Source organism: Rissa tridactyla, chromosome 3, assembly GCF_028500815.1.
Source record: "Rissa tridactyla isolate bRisTri1 chromosome 3, bRisTri1.patW.cur.20221130, whole genome shotgun sequence".
Taxonomy (NCBI): domain Eukaryota; kingdom Metazoa; phylum Chordata; class Aves; order Charadriiformes; family Laridae; genus Rissa; species Rissa tridactyla.
In genome coordinates, this window is record NC_071468.1 from 38,506,138 (window position 1) to 38,523,854 (window position 17,717).

Sequence of the window (17,717 nt, forward strand, 5' to 3'; positions counted from 1 at the left end):
GAGTTGCAAGTGAAACGACAGGAATGGGCAACCCACTCCTCAACAGCCAAGACATGCAGAAGAAAATGCAGACGAGGTATTGGCTTGGGAATTAAAAGATACATACTGCACAGGAGAACAGGAAAAAAACCCTGGAGTATTTCTAAAAGGCCTTTCTGTGTTATCAGAGCACTGAAGAAAAAGACAGCAGTCAGAGGGAAGAGCTCTCCGAGAAAGGCCCTGAAGAAATACGGCCTTCTAGATGTACAGTGGAATGATAATGCAAAAGCAGAGACAAGTTAGGCAGTCTTGTTCCAAGTGTGCCCCAAAGGCTAAGCACTCTAGCAATGACTAAGAACTGTCAGCGATCACTGACCTGTACTCTGGATATAAACCAGGAATATAAATAGATACTTTTTCCCCTGAAACTACAGAAAAAATACAAAGAGGAAAAATACAAAGTCACAATCGAATCAGAGAATACTTTCCATAATGAAAAATGAAATACTGGCTTCAGAAACAATACAGCCATCTGCTCTGGATCTTAAATAGGGTCAATCATAAAAAAGAGGTGCTTGTAAAATCTTAAGTTTGAAATACTTTATTTCCCACTATATTGCTAAATAATTTTGCAGTTAAGCCAAAAAGGAAGAAATATCAGAGATGAATATGGAATACTTACAATTAGAAAATGGTTGCTGAACCATCTGAATTTCTATAAAAGCATCAATAAAAATGTAAAAACATGGTCTCACAGAATTAATTAGAATCTGAAATGCCAGATTGTCTTCACAATGGCCACAATATGAATATTGGATTTTTGCAACCAAAACCTAATTGTGACTTTGCCAAAAGATGGCTTAATACAGCAATCGAAACATCTCCAAAAATGGGACTTGTATTTCTGCAATTTCCTATTCTCTCAGCCATTCAGCAAGCAATTCACATTAGAAAAGAAATGCTACCTGGTCAAAATTTTACTCTCTTACGGAGTTGTGCTATACCTCAATACATTCTTGGGAAAATAAAGAAAAGTGAATAAAAAGCCGAATAGAAATAGACGCTCTATAAAAACTACCTGTAAAGTATCGTAAGTCTGGAAAATATTTGTGGCATTACACAGGCTACTGCTGATGCAAAGAAAAAAATTGCAGTTTAACCATTTCATGAATATGAACAATGCACTTGTTCCCAGCCATTTAGAATGATCTGACATTCCAAATGTTTATAAAAATTGGGTAATAAAAGAATTAAGTCAATACCCTTAAGTACAATAAATAATGGTGTTTATTATGGTCGAGGTTGACCACGAGCGTTTGTTCCATATCTGCTTGGGACATTTGTAAAACCAGTTCTGAATCCTTGAGTTGCTCCCATTCCCGGTATTCCAAATCCTTGATTGAGTACACTGCTGTAGGGTACGGATCCATGATTAAAGCCCAATCCATAGGGCCTTGTCTGAGTGTTTAAAAGGATGACTGGACTCACATTTTTGCCTGGTGTATTGAAAGAAAATTCTGGTGGTGGGCTGCTGGGTTTAGCTGGAGTGGATGTAACAGGGTTCAAATTATCAGCAGCTTTCAAAGATGGCATTGGAATAACATGATGATCCGAAAGGTTCAGAATATTGTTTGCAATAGGCACAGATGATAAGGTAGGTCTGATCCAGTCATCTTTGAAAATCTGAACAGTCAAGGTAGAGACCAATGTGTATAATCTGTTAGTGACATGGGCAAGTACCATTTGTTCATTTGCATCTCTCCGAATTCGGACGTGTACTGATCCGGCCTAGAAAGTGATAAAAATAAGTCGGCTGTTAACTGTTCCTTCAATAGAGATTCTCCATATGCATTCAAGAAGAGGTAAGTTACCCTGCAAAGAATTATGCAAAGACCTTTTGCAGTAGAGACTACTGATTCAATTGAGAAACTGATTAAATAATTCCACAATTAGGATACATTTTGATCTTTCCTAATACGTTGATCTCTTATGAACACATCAAGATCATCATTCAGGAAGAGTGAGTCTTAAAACCAAACTATAAATACAACATGTGATGGCAGGAAAGGCAAGGCAACAGACGGGACAAAAAGCTGCCCAAAAGAAGAATGAAATGGAGACAAACTCCATTTTTAGGAAAAGTGTCATCAGTGTGCTGTTGGAGCAGACAAGAGGACAACACGCATGGTAGGCACACTCAAATCGGGACCATTAGCAGGAACAGAGGCAAGAGCCCATTGTGGAACTCAGACTAGTTTCTCCTGGACGTGCATGTAACTGCGGGTTGCCCCTGCCTTCCTCTCAGTAACATTATCTCTGTTACCTTGAACTACTACTGCAAAGAGAACAGGACACACAATAGAACCTCTCACATGCTTTTTCAGTTCATATTTAGTAAAGAACATGGTTCACAGCTTGTGCTATATATATTCTGTAAGAATTCAGAAGTAGAAAAAAAGAATTCTAAGAGTCTTAATTTTCCATCTGTCACAACATACCTGCATCAACTTAGAAATAATTGAGTTGTGTGATAATTCTGTATCACAAAAAAAAACCCTTGATTTTTTTCAGTTTACAGTACACAACTGTAGACCTTTTTTTTCCACCCCCACCCCAGAAGTGCTGAAAGTGTATGATTCTACTGTAGACCTTTGGTACCTGAAGGTTTACAGTTTTCTTTTTCTCCCCTCTGAGACAATTTACAATAATACGCCATCTGAAAAATGTCTTTACTATTGTTTGGGGGTTTCTTCACTACCAAAATACAAAAGTGATTCTACAGTTGCAAAATGCATGCTTTAATCTAGAGCTGCAATATACATAAATAATATTAATCAATAACAAAGCTTTTAAAAAATAAAAAGGACAAGGGAAGAGAAGTTCTGCAATACATCACAAGGACTGAGTACTGCCTTCCTCAATTTTTTTTTTATATTTAAGATTTCAGAAGAAATATCTTACTTTATTTAAATAAAAAATTTAAAGTAGTAACTGACAACTTTTTTTTAAAGGCTAAAAAGACAATAAAGACATAACTTACCAAAGTGCCAAAACCTAATGTCCAGAAATGCTCATTTCGAACTTCCAAGACACCATCCAAAGTTGAAACCTAATTTTACACAAATATCCAGAAACATTAAATTAAATTAGAAATAGTGTTTCAAAACCTTTTAGAAATGTACTTTTACACATAGCTGAATAATACAGCATTTTCAGTAGTGAAATAAAAGCTTCCATACTACAGAATGGATGATGTCTGTTAATGATGCCACTAATGCTTATCTACTGTACCCTTAAATGTCCAAATCCATCCAAAAAGTGGATTTAAGTAACTCATTTAGGGTAATTCTTGCTGCCAAATTGCAGTATTTTCTCAACTTGATATGCTGTAAGTCAACAGCTGCCTGTACTCCTTTTCCTCTCCCCACTCCCATTCATAAAGCTCTTCAACAGTAGCTTCTATTTAGTTAATAAAAACACCAGCCTGCACTACTTTAACAGATTTATTCCAGATACCTGAATGACACTATTCATCTTAGATAGCAAGATCCATACTTTCTGCATGCAGCTAAAAAATAACATTAAAAAAGTATTTTTTTAGCAATCTTCTTGGACTACTTACAAAAACTCTTTGTATTCCTGAATCCATATTTAATTTTAGCTCTACGCGCTCTGTCATGTATTATACACTGACTTACCTCTCTAAGAAGTTTATCTAACTGGCCAATCACATGAGGTGGGGTTGTCTTCAAGAAAAAGAAGAAAAAAAAAAAAAACAAAGAAGAAAAAAGTTATAACAAAAATTAACTGGCCTGTTAAAATAAGAGAGCCTGTAAGTTTGGCCTAAATACAGAAGAGACCAATAGCATTACACAATAAATTCTTACGACTTCATGATGTGTATTTCTACTGCCCTTAAAATTCTTCTAGCACATCACAAATTCCCCTTGGAACACTTCCTATTCAAATGCTTAAAACATATTTTATGTTTTTGAAAAAATAAAGACACTGAACAAAACTGAAACCACAAAAAAACCCCTTGTTTTGTGGCAATGCCTTACCTGGAGAAGTACTTTTCCGCTGTAGACACTCATGGGATACATGGTACCAAATGTCATCAAAGCAATTGCTATAGCAGAAGCTGTATCGACAGCAAAATAATTGCTAGAAAGAGCAATTTTAAAGAAAAACAGGTGTTCATATTTTTGAAAGGTGTAAGAATTTTCTTTTGATTCTTTTTCATTCTTTTAAATTATATACACTTACAGAATATTACACATACTAATTTCATCTGAACTATACATCTTTCAAAAAAGAATATATTAACGGAGTTGCAATCACATTCATACAAAATACAGCTTTTGATGAGGTCATTCCTTTCATGTAAAAAATGCAATTTCCCATAGACTGGATAAAAAGAGAGTTACTTTTTTTAAACAACTGTACGTACTTGATTTCAATGAGCATATATGTAATGCAAAGAGCTAAAGCTCCAGCAATATCAATCAAGACAAAAGGGTTCATTCGTGGCAGAAAGATGCTACTCAATCCTGGGATGATTCCACAAATACTGTAATGAAACAGAAAAAGCAGTTGTCAGCTAGATGTTCAGCGTTACTTCAAAATGCAAAAGAGTTACACCCACAATTTCAGCATTTGACACCTTGCAGTCACAGCAAATGATGCCTCTGGGGACTAAAAAGGCCCTTCTAATTCTGCTCGAAGTTCTGGAATAGTCTGATGCCAGCAAAAATTAATCAAGTTTAGATCCACGTCACATTCTCTCTCATATCTGAAACTAATCTTTAGCCTCTTGCATCTTAAATTTGCTTTACCTCTATCTTCGCATCTACAAAATGTTATAGTACACTAAATTTTATATTATTTTTTTCTACATGTTAAAATACATATCTTGTGCTACTTTCTATTTTCTGGTAACATAGCTAGCTATGTCAGCTGTACACAAGTACTTTACAGGTTCAGATATTGCTATTACATATATGTAAGTCATGGTGGGGTTGCATATCTCTAGTCTTCAATCCATCTGCCACCTTGGTGTGAAAAAGTATTCTAAAGCCAAAGCTAACTAATTGATGGAGTCTGAAAAGAAGGAGGAGGCCAGCCTTGTGAATAAGAGGAGACCAAAAAAACTGGGAACATTGGGAAAAGTTATTTATTTATAGTTATCTCCTATCAATGGGAGCATGAAGAGAGAAAAGGGTTTCTGTACTTCCCAGCAATGTATTTCACATACTAGAGAATTTAAAGGAAAAGACAACATGAAATGTTTTGTTGCTCTGTTTAAAACCAACCTATGTTTAGACATCATGAGCTGGTCTGCTCCTGTAAGAATTTTAATCAACATAATTATATAGAGGTGCATATATTTTGTAATCAGCACAGCTTCACAGAACACACCTGAAATAGCTGTATACGTACTAACCAAATTTAATAATTTTTAAGAAATTGTTGGCATAATTGTCTACAGGTTATCCCAAAACCCAGTAGTAATTCTAGACTCTTGATCTGGGAGCCCTTCAAGTTGTCCATCCGTGTCCTCCCCAGTAACACTGTGTCACCATATCATTAAAGAAAAACTGCTAGTGTCTGTGACTGCTATCCACATTTTCTTATTATTAATATATTAATATTAATATTTTCCACACTGAAACTCCAGGTACTTGGGCAACCCTATTGTTAGTCTTCCAAGCTGTTTTGCAGAATTTGTGTCTGATGATATAATACCTTACACCTGTATAAAATCAATTACGTTGAACAAACCAGTGTTCTCTGCTTTCCTCAACTGTATATGAAAATCACAACATGCAGAAACAGATGGGCTTTGCAGCATACTTAACATGTTATACAATATGGTTTAACATTTTTTGATACTAACAGCATTGGAACTTGGAAGAACATGTATGGCTCAAAATAAACATTTCTGACATCTGACAAAATTATTTGCAAACAATGTTATCTCACATTCAGATATCCAATACAAGCAAGACAGTTAACAGACAAGACGAATGAGCAACACTCCTTCAGTCCCTGGAAGACACAGCAGTTTGCTGCTGGACAGGTGAGGAGTTTCCATAGCTATGTTTCAGTGTGCAACCTGCTTCATAGATCACATTTAAACTGCAACCATCCTAGTCATGTGCCCACCCCAACACAAATTACTACAGGTAATGATTGTTGAGAAATACAGTTCAAGCCTGTACAGGACAAAGCTAGTTTACCTCACCTCATCCAAGGAGAACTACATACAATGTACCAAACACATTCAAAGGGAAAGTTATGCAGAAGATGTATTTCTATTAGATTGATGTATCTGAGAAACATGAAAGACAATGTTTGCTCTAGAGTTCATACACCAGACCTAGAGTAGGTAAAGCTATTTTAAAAGCTCTAATACACAACAGTTTATGCCTCAATACCCATCCAAATCATTATTATACACAAAAAACCACCACCTTCCAGATGTTAACAATTTTGAAAAATATTATAAAGCTTTACCTTCTACTAAGATCTGCAACATGCTCCTGAAGCCAACTTGTGCTGGCAGCTGCAAAAGAAAGAAGGTAATAAAATTACTACAAGTAAAGGTATCCATTTTAAAGTATGCTTAAAGTTTTATTTTAAGGAAAGAACCCAATACAGTACGAGTGAATAAATATATCTCAACAGATTCCCTTAAAAAAAACCCCAGTGTCTAACTTTTCCAGGCATTAAATAAAATGCCCGTCTCTCATAATCATCTGAACTGATTAAATACATATATAATTGACTATTATAACCATCACAATTATATTTATATTATATAAAAGTATGTTATATAGCTATAAACAATTTACAGTTAGCAGGAATGACTGCAAGCCTACTTCACAGTGAAAAAGCTCCAGGTAAAAGAGCTATTAAGAAGAACTATTATATTATTTTTTATCCACTAATATATCCATAAAACATCTTAAAAGTTCTGATATCTGTCAGATGACCTTCACTGGTTGAATCCAAAAGAATGAAAATAAAGCGTACTTCAGCATTAAAATGATGCTCAGTTTGTTATATTAATGAATACATACTTCTGAGAGAGCCCCATGAGCAAACTAGAGTTGAAGTCTGGATGGCAATTCTAAATTGCATGAAGTTATATTAATGTAGGTAACAGTAATATATACCCTCTAGTTAAGAAAGTTACCAGACAAGTTATACCTTGATAAAAATAGGAACATTAAAATCATTTCCCAACTCTTGTTATAGACTAATTTTTCACATACCTTCAGAGACATAAGCAAAAGGCTTATTCCTAATGGAAAGCATTGTAAATAAGTTGAAAAAGAGAGCCACGAAAGTACCAACCAGCAGTCGCCCCCTAGGGAGGGGAAAAAAAAAAAAAAAAGTATCTTAATTTCACACCATCACATGAAATCAAGCTGTAATTACTAGTAACAATATCAAAATACTTTGCTTGCTATCTTTCACTGAGACTGAAAGCAAGAGTAAGATAAACTAGTGTAATGCGTAATAACTGGCAGTGTATTATCATTTTAATGGTTATATGAGATCACTGAACTTCGTACGTATTATCACATTAGGCTGTACATAAAATTCATAATGTTGAGTAACAGTTCTTAACTAATTGCATATATGCACACACATATATGTTCGTCCTTTGAAGATATAAATACATTGTCCCTGCAGCAGCAGAGCTAAAAAAAGCTTAGTTTCCCATGGAATTATGCCCTACGTCCCTACTCTTTCTTAGAACTACAACTTCACCACACATGCCATGTCCCAGTCTTTTGCCCCATAACACCTTCTTTTCCTTTCCCCATATTCATCATCTTTGCAACACCCCCAGCTCCCTAATGATCACAGCATCCTTCCCCTCACGCACCAGGCCTTCTAAGAGGCCTCCATAAGAAATGAGAGCAACTAAACTAGCAAAACCAGCGATATATAGTTAATTCATTATTTACAAGAGCACGTGTGTTATATTTCAATTGTACCTTGAAAAAACCGTTTGCAATATAGCTTACACACAGTTTGAAATAAATGCCAAGGTACCAAAACCAACTTGGTGTTGAATGTACTTGCATAATTAATACATGCTACATTAAGAATTAGAAACGCAAAGGGACACTGAAAAAACTATAATTTTACACGTCAAAATAATTTCTTACGTGTGTATCTCAGGTTGTTCCAGAAACCGCTCTGCACTACAAAAATAATTGAAAATTTGAGTTATATTCATACAATAAAACCTTGATACCTGAAGCATATTTTTTCCAGTTCTGAAGAATTAGCTGCCATTCATAAAGAAAACCTGACAAATACAGTACTGCAAAAAAATGAATTGCTTAAATAGGCACAGCAGTTTTTATAACTGATGAAAGCATTTAACACTGAAAAGAAGCAGGGTGTAATTTAGATTTTCCAAATATTTCCAAACTGTACCACATAGGTGCTAGCTACCATGAACACTGCCTATACAATAAAAAGAAGCTTGTAAATGAACATGCCAAAAAATACTGCTACTGCCACCACTGGTGTTGGTAACCGCAACAAACTAAGTCTGAAATCCTTGACTTACAGCCTCTCACTAAGCAAGGCCAAATAAAGGAGATGTGGGACACTGTGGTGGAGATACAAATCTTTTTTACCCACCAGTAAACTAAGGAATAAGGAATAAGCTTTATTTGACTAAGGTAAGTTTTGGGAATTTCCTAAAATTGATGTTTAAAAACTTGGAGGCTTTGACAGCTTGTCATTATTAGAATTCATTCCAGTGTATGTGATTCTGTGTATTGTCCCTACAACAGAGCAACCCATAGTATAAAATTGCTAAGTTGTTAACATAGCCCTTTACAGAGAAAATAGAGCCCTTGAATAGAAAAATGGAAGGTACACCGCCCGTTTTAAATTCCAAATGTTAATAAAAGCCACTTCATTTTTAAAGATTTTTTTTTTAGGCTAACCTCTGAAATACAAATGCTTCTAAGAGTAAACAGTATGTCAAATTAATACTTGAGCACATTTTGATGGACTGATGAAGTTGATAGTTTAAACATTCAGATCCTTAATATATTATGACGTTGCTTTACTTCATGAAGTAACTGAAGGAAAAAAATAAAATGTAAGAAGTTTTATTTATTTACTAACTTAAAAAAAATCAAGACGCATAGGGAAATGCATTAAATGAAATACCTAACTTTTTGGAAAACGCGATTCTTAAGAACATTGAGTCTTTTCCTTGAAAGCTGTTTAATTACTTTTATTGATACCTATCATTTCATTTAAAGCCTACCTGTAGTGTAATCAATGTAAGTGAGCAGTAAGGGTTAGCAATATTTTAAAGAAATCTGAACTTTTTTCTACAATATCTCTCTACATTTGTAGAATGCATATGCTTTTGCTTAGTCTGGAATATCTTCATACATAACAAAAAAATCATAGAAAATGGTACATATCCCTACCTTTCTTTCAGTATAAAAAGAGCACCAAGCTGTGCCAGAACTGTAGATGCAAACACGGCTAGAACTTCAAACCTTTCAAACCTGAAATTTGAGAATTCGGTTTAGAAACACTGAACATTGCATCAAATGCATTCTGGTCTGTGCAGGAATCAGTAGGATAAACCTACTATTTCCAGTTCTTTAAAGAGTAGATAGATGGGAAGAAATTGGAAGTTTTATGGAATAGGCATTATTTTCCAATTTCTTTTACGCCAACACTCCACTTGTCACAAACAGTTCAAAATTAAGCATTTCTTAGTTCTTTTTCCTGTCCCTCCCCTAAGCTCTCCTCCCCTATTCTGCAACTGTTCTTTACAGCATCAGTCTTGGGTCTCCTTATTTTTAGGGTCTTTTACACAGAGGTTGTTAGTCATGGATGTCTGGGAACACAGGCAACGATAGTCAGCAACATATCAAATGTTGCATTATCAAACACTAAACCTTGTTATGAGTACTTACCCAAATGAATAGACTGGGCTGGGTTTCTTCATCATTACCCAATAGCTTATTAGACATGTTACCAAACTGAAAAAAGGGGGAGAGTTAGACAATGATAAATAACTGCAGCCTTTACAAACTGGATAATCTACAAATACACACTTCAGCCATCAGAACTGAACAAATGAATATAACCGTGTCTTATCACGAACTCAACCCCTCCATCACTGTTACAATGAGGGTTCCAGTGAATCCAGAAAAGGCTGTGCTTGGGTATAACACTGAGACTGCATGATGTCGTCTCAGCTGTTCACAGAAGAAGGGCAGCAAATAATTGTAGTGGAATGGTAGTTGGTCTAATTCCTTAGACCTTACAGCCTTAATGCTGTACTTAAGGCATGCTGTGCCTACAAAGGCTACCACCAACCTTCTTCAATACAGAACATCACTTAACCTAAATCAAGTTTACCAGAACTCCAAATGCAATGCATTTTTACACTGAGGTCCTGACACAAAGCAGCACAACTAGTGTTCAAGCTGCATGCACTCCATGAATTTTCCTCAAAGGGACCTGGAGCATGCAAGACCAGGTACCCCAGTATCTGACTAACAGGCAAAGGTGATTTGAGAAAATTCTTTTAATACTGGTTGGTATCACACATAGTAATGTCACATGTAGTAATGAAAAGTACAAAGCAAAAGCCTATGAAAATATAAACTAGACACCCAGTAAATGCTCTTCTTACGTGCGCTTTATCAACTTGCTTAGAAATACTGTAACCTGAGAAAGGCCATTTAAACGAGAAGGAAGATGATAAGCACGATAACAGGACTGTCACATCTGTGTCACTTCCTTTGTATCCCAGTGAAACAGTGAAGAAAGCTCTCCATTAAACTCTTCTTCTAGAGACATACCATGGATTAGATTTAGTACCAGAATAAGCCTCGGGCTATGCCAAGTATTGTCTGTCTTTTCCACAGTGCATTTTGCCTACATATATGGCCAAAACAGATTTATTTTTTCTGGCTGCATTCACCTACACAAGCTCTAATCTAACTGGCCATTCACTGACAGCCACAGGTCTCTCTTGCTATTTCCTTTCCAAGTTTTTCTCTTATATTGAACATCTGAAATTCCAATTATTTTATCCTCATGGTACTAGCCTGAATTTTTCGAGGATGAGTCTTGTTTCATGCCAATGAAACATGCCAAAATATGCCAATTTTTCCTTTACTGACCCCTTCAGACAATTTTTTTTTTTTTTCATTGGAACCCACCCCGATTCAGTGCCATCTGTGCCTTTATGCAGCCGTTTCTTAACGACAAAGTTAAATGAGACTGGATCAAGAACTCATCCCCACAGCTGCTGAACAACTGCATCCTCTCAACCTGATCCACAGCTGTGTGGAATAAAAACAAAAGCAGAGGAAATAATACTGCTCATACACAAAATACTAAATTCATATACTCAGTAAGACTATTATAAATGACCAGGAAGAGGACAAAAATGAAAGAACCAGAAATTGATTTTTGCAGCAGAATTACTGAGCATTGTTCACCCTTACAGCAAATCAAAACTCTTGAAAGAGATCATTGAGAGTTAGAATAATCTTCTAGTCCGACCCCTAATTAACCTAATATGTCAGTGCCAGGGGTATTCTATCTTCTCCTAAAACTAAAAAAATAATATTATATACAAACATGGAATACAACATCAAAACTTTCCCCAAGGTAAAAACTATTTTGAGTCAACATGACAAAACTCAGTAGACACAAAATTCTAAGAAAAATACAAGATTCATCGAAGTTATATCACAATTCTAATGCAGTCACAGAGCAGTTTGGTATTTTTGTGCCTATATCAACCATTCCTGTTCCTTTCTGCCTTTTTGCTGATGTTATTTATAAATGTTTTACTATCATTCAGATAAGCAACGGTATGTAGTGGGCAAAAAAGACTGCAGATAGCTGATCCCTATTTTTTATAAGCTAGTGAGCTTATAAAGGAAGATAATGTAAGTTAATAATTAAAAAAATACATGCATTTTATGCAGTTTATTTCCCAACTACTGCTACCAATCTGCATCTCAGGTAAGAACTGAATATATTTCATGTCTGTATTATCAATATTATCAAAAGTGTTCAGAACTTTCATACTTTAAGTAGTTTTAATATAATTTTTTTTAGGAAACAGGAAAAATACTAAAAATAGCTAATAACCTTATTGGTAGAGTGCATAGGATCTAGCTCTTGAAGTATTTTTAAATAGAAACAGGCTTACATACTCCTCATTTCCTGATGCTAAAACTGAGGGATACTTCAGAATCAATGACTGTGACATCAGGGAAATGTTCTGAGTGAACCACCAGATAACAGTTTGATGCTAGATTCTGTTTTATGTTGTTACACATCTGCATAGAGAAATCCATAACTAAACTGATTTGTTACTAGTCATTCTCAATACAGCTATGCTGTTTGTCAACATCTACTTATTGTGATGTAAAATTTTATACTTATTTAAGCTATATGCAAAACAGTTAGTATTTCTATACTGATGACTCTAAATAACATGTGTTTGTATCTCTAAATAAATTTTATATGTATAGAAATATACAAAGACAGGCACAAACGAACAGTAAGACTAAACGGGAAAAAAAACTCACCTGAAAAGGTCAAAGATTGTCAAATATGTGTAAGCAGTTAAAGCTGTAAAAAAAAGCAAATACTAAAACTGAATATAATTTTTCAATGCAGAAATCAGTTGTATTCTTCTAAGTCCCTCTTGTGTAGCTCTTTTTCATTTCGTATCGACATAAACTGTCTCCACTGATAGAGTAAGACTCTCTGTATTTTGTATGTGTGTATAATATGAACGTCCTAAACACTCAATACATTTAACTTCATAAACAGGTTGACTGTGGCAATCCAAATTCTAATAAAGCACTTAATAATGCCAGACACAAAAGGTATAAAGCTTGTGACTAGGAATGTAAATACAGAAAAGTCAGGAGATCTAGTAATACTTCATCCGCCAAAGCAAGAGATTGCTTATGTGCATTACTGCAGTGAAACGTAGGTTCAACAGACTTTTTTACTTGTTTTGCATCTCCGACCCATCTTAAAACTGCAAGAAAACCTATGTCATAAATAAAAAGCGTAAGGTATTCCACTTTCAGTACAGAGGATGGGAAGCATCTTGGAGCCCCTATGCAAAAATAGAAGATATAAAAAATATTGAAAAGGGGTGTTCCTGGAATCGGACAAGCCTTTTGCCACACTACAAATATCTTCATTCAACTGCAAGTGAGGGTCGCTATATGTCACTGGTACTATTTATACAAGGAACAGGTCTGAGGACTAGCTTCGAAGTCTACTTTTTTGCGATCTTTAAAGAGGGTACTGTGGGAAGAAAAAAACCCATCAGTTCTGGAAAACCTTGCAAACTTTGAAGGACTTTCACCCATCCACACTCGCCATCGAGAAATGACTCTAAGCTGACTGTGGTAAATCAAAAGGAAGCACTTTCCAAACCTGGCTGTGCAACCACCTATCTCCTTTACGTGCTGAACTTTGCTTTTTTAGTATATTGGAAGTTCACAAGCTAAGAAACACATGGTAGTTGGATGTAGTTTCAGTACTAGAGAGTGACCTACCTATGCTGTTTGTAGAGCTGCACCACATTAGCAGGAAGCCAATACATATTAAATTTATAGCACCAAACAGCAAGATCTTCCAGGACTGTTGATGAGAATAGATATGTGTTTTATATCTTCCAAAATTTACAAGACAAAAATATATCTATCTGGTTTTACAAAACAATATTGCAGTACTTCATCATGCAAGCAGAACTGTCTTTTCCTCCCTCCCAAAAATTTACAATTCATTTCAGAACAATAAGCCCAGATTTTGTTTTCAACTTTACAGATTGTCTCAAAACTTGTTTATAAACAGCACTTGTGCATCATGCTTAAAATACCTTTTTGGTCTAAAAGAAAAATCACCCCTGTATAATACTTGCATTTAATTACAGCACGCACCGTGTGACTTTTGAAGACAGACTTATACAACTTTATATTAGTGGATTATTTTCTTTGTGCTGGAACTTAGGTCCCAAAAATGTCTGTGCATATTCAGTTTGCAGTTCTACTGAATGCATTAAATATAAATACAATTCTGGAGAATACTAACTGACAGGGACAAAGCACAGGAAGGCATTCAGCTTCACAGCTGGATTGTTTTTTTTAAGCACAGATGGAAAATTTCAAAGACATATTCTCAAAACATTCTCAAGTTAATAATGTAGTTTCATTTATCACAGCTAATGTCTTTTTTATTGTTATTCATTTTTTTAAAAGAAATACTTACCCTCCTATCTGCTGCAACCAGCCTAAATTCATGTGTTAACTTTCCAAACAGCGATCTCTGTGATTTTCGGAACAGGTGTATTGTCCCCTTAAAAAAAATATTAAAGTTTAATTAAAAATTTTACTTAAATCATAATTTAAATTAGCAAAAAGGAGATCTTCATTTATGAACTATTTTCATATTTATATTAAGAATCAGAATGAGGTTTTTGTTAATTAGTGACAGCCCATAAACATGAAATTCAGCAATATTTTTCAATAGTCACTTTAAATGGTTATTATATATGTATACTATACTATAATGTAATATATAGTATATTATATTTTAGATAATGATGAATTACTTGGAATCAAGCTTCATTTACATATAATCCAGAATTCAAGTTTACTGGAAAACATACCAAAATACCATTTAAAGAGTGGGCTTTTTACTTTTATTTAAGTAAAACTACTACAGATGTTCTGAAAACACAAATATTTTTCTTTATCAAAGCACACTTCCCACCCAAAGCCAATTGGTTTATTAAACAGGAAAATATTGTATATATTTATACACACACATATATATAAACGAGAACCCATCAGAGGAATAAAAACAATGCTGGTATCATCTGTAACGTGGTGGACACAAGGCCAGTAACATAATAAGACATACAAACAATCTCAGCCATGGCTTAACCTAAATGTGCACAGTAGAATGCAGTCACTGTACGTGTTCCCTCTCCTTTCCTGAGGGTGGAGAGGGCACATGGGTATGTGGGAGATGGGAGCGAGGGGGATGCTACATGGCTCTCCTGAAAGCATGACAGGGAACAGACTATCAGACAAATTCATCAACCATGCTACTTTCTCCCTGTCCTAAAAGGGCTGAAGGTTCTAGCTAACCACCTTCCATTCTACTCTTCACACAAAGTAAGCCTTCCACACGAAAAGCCCTTCTGATTTGCAATAGAAATTCGTGGATTTGTAATGGGTGGTCTGTCCTATGCAGCAATTTGAGGCTGGATGAAATAAGGTTTGATTGTAAGCTATCACATCTGTAACTGCAAGCAGAAGACAAAAGACATACTAACAGGCTGGTTACCAAAACAGACTCAATGAACTTACAGACACAGTTGTCAGCACAGCTGCATTTCACAGTATCTGTAGAAATACCCGTATATCTTGGGGTCATCAATTAAAAAAGCGGTATTACAGATCCCAAGTTTTGCTCACCTAGAGCAAAAGGCTGGCACTTACTATTTTCTTTACTATCAAATCATCACGTGACTATTTTTTTTTTCTCAGTAAAGACAAACAGGATGAAAGAACACTTCGGAAAGCTTTCCTAAAGGCAGCAGGCTGCCTGCTTATGAAGGTTACTGTCACCTTGGCACCCATTGCTTTCCCATGCTGTTAGCACTGTCCATTGCCTAGCTGCCCTGTGCCGCATCTCCCCGATTTATACACAGTATGCTGTGCCCTAAAGCTGTGCATTCTGTACCACAGAGGAGAACCCCATACAAAACCAGGCTAGATATATAGCTCACCCCTGGAAGCAAGCTCTAATCAGCCCACATTGCACTTTGACATTAAAGCTTCCCTACCCCCTAAACTTGTGGCAACACAATGGCGAGAAACACCTCTGTGCTAAGCGTGAGGGCGGCTGCCCCACACCCCAGCCACTGAAGGTCCCCATGTGGCACTGGCACAGCTCTACAAGAAGTATTTCTACAATGAGCGGCAGCGTCTGCTCCTACAACGCCAACAGGTGACAGCACCTGTCATCGCTACCGATGTCAACTCAGTTGCGCTCAGCATCAACAGGGAAAACTCAAGACACGCAGCTGAACAAGCCTACAGGGTGCTCATTCCCAGGACTTTCCTTCCCTGGGAAGCGAGACGCACGTACCAAGGGCAACAGCCCCGCGCTTTCACTGACGCGGGGCCGGGCAGCCGGTGTGTCCCGGGGCGGATTCCCGTTGCCCGGATGATTCGGTGCTGAATGAAAACCACCGAGGCCCAGACCGCCCGGCGACAGAGCTGAGCCCCTACCGCTTGTTCCTACGGGGCCCACCCGCCCGGCGCGGCCTATGAGGGGGGATCTGAAGAGGAAGCACTACACAGAAAGCCCCAGCGCCCGCTCCTCCCGCGCCCCGGAGCCGTTAACGGCCGCCCCGCCGCCCTGGCGAAGGGGCGCTTCCTTCCCCCCGGCGGCGCCCGGCTAAGGGGAACGGCTGAGGCGGCCCCGCGCGGGCGGGGCAGAACCCCCGCGCGCAGCCACGTCACCGACAGCCCGGCGGGGGCTCGTGCCAGGAGCGGGGCAGGGGGCGGCGAGGCGGCGCGCTCCGGGCCGAGCCGGGCCGCGCCGGGCAGGCAGCGGGCCCGGGGCGCCCTGCCGTGCCCAGCCCCGCCGCAGCGGCACGGCCCCCGCCCGGGAGCGGCCGCCCCACACCTCCGCCTCCCTCGCCCCGCTCCCACGCGCGACTTCCCTCCCCTCCCCAGCGGGGGCCACTCACCATATTACTCCCCGCACCGGAAGAGACGGCGCCATGCGAAGCCGGAAGAGGCGGAGGAGGCCCCCGTCGCTACGGCAACGAGCGGGCCCGTAAGGCCGTGCGCGGCAGCGGATGTGATGCCTCACGGAAGCGGCAGCCCCTTCAGGGGCCGTTGGAGCGGCGGCGCCTCAGCCGTTAGAGTGGCCCGGCCCAGCCCCTTCTGTCCTTCCTTCCCCGGAGGCGGCGCCCCGCAACCCGCGGTGGGTTCCCGCTCAGGCAGAGAGGCAGCGGCAGCCGCCTTCCCTTGCGACGCACGGCTTCTGTGTGAAGCCCCGCGGGGTTTTACCGGCCCGTTTTATCTGTTCAAGGAAAGGGCTCCGCCGTGGCAGTCGTGACGCTCTGTCGCAACGGTTCCACAAAGGCACGGTTTTCCTTCCACCGCTTCCTCGGTGTGATTAATCCTTCATACAAAAATACACCTAAAATCATGGTGGCATCGCTGCCCCCAGCCGGCGCCTTGCCGCTGCGCTCCGCATTAACGGCAGTAAGTACACATCTTTCAGAGTTGGTTTTTTCGTAGCAGAACCTCGAAGAGAGAGTAGCTCTCCCAACTACAGGAACTCCGTTGAAAATTCAGTGATTTTGTTGTGTGCTGAAGGTCTGAGAATTGTTCCCGTTGCTCCGAATAGGTTAAAACATTATCATAGAACGATTAGACTTGGAAGGGACCTTAAAGATCATGTAGTTCCAACCCCCCTGCCCTGGGCAGGGACACCTCCCACTAGGCCAGGCTGCTCAAAGCCCCATCCAGCCTGGCCTTGAACACTTCCAGGGAAGGGGCAGCCACAGCTTCCCTGGGCAACCTGTTCCAGTGCCTCACCACCCTCACAGTAAAGAATTTCTTCCTAATATCTAAGTATTACAGTTCAGAGGAGTGATCCAT

General features: G+C 38.4%; 1 protein-coding gene across 8 annotated transcripts; it reads right to left on the minus strand.

The window, feature by feature from the left end:
- Positions 1 to 924: 924 nt before the first annotated feature.
- SLC30A6 (solute carrier family 30 member 6) lies at positions 925 to 17,026 on the minus strand. Of its 8 annotated transcripts, none has more exons than XM_054193799.1 (14): positions 16,796 to 17,024; positions 14,299 to 14,385; positions 13,587 to 13,671; positions 12,597 to 12,639; positions 9,954 to 10,019; positions 9,456 to 9,536; positions 8,163 to 8,198; positions 7,257 to 7,351; positions 6,496 to 6,544; positions 4,430 to 4,549; positions 4,041 to 4,143; positions 3,678 to 3,725; positions 3,020 to 3,088; positions 925 to 1,767 (listed from the first exon to the last, which is right to left on the minus strand). In XM_054193799.1, exons 1-14 carry the CDS (start codon positions 16,796 to 16,798, stop codon positions 1,270 to 1,272), a joined length of 1,383 nt encoding a protein of 460 aa, XP_054049774.1. In that variant the 5' UTR covers positions 16,799 to 17,024; the 3' UTR covers positions 925 to 1,269. The 8 variants fall into 8 exon arrangements, with proteins under 8 accessions (XP_054049774.1, XP_054049781.1, XP_054049777.1 ...); XM_054193806.1 differs by lacking the exon at positions 16,796 to 17,024 and adding an exon at positions 16,189 to 16,375; XM_054193802.1 differs by lacking the exon at positions 16,796 to 17,024 and adding an exon at positions 15,405 to 15,423.
- Between the last annotated feature and the right edge of the window lie 691 nt (positions 17,027 to 17,717).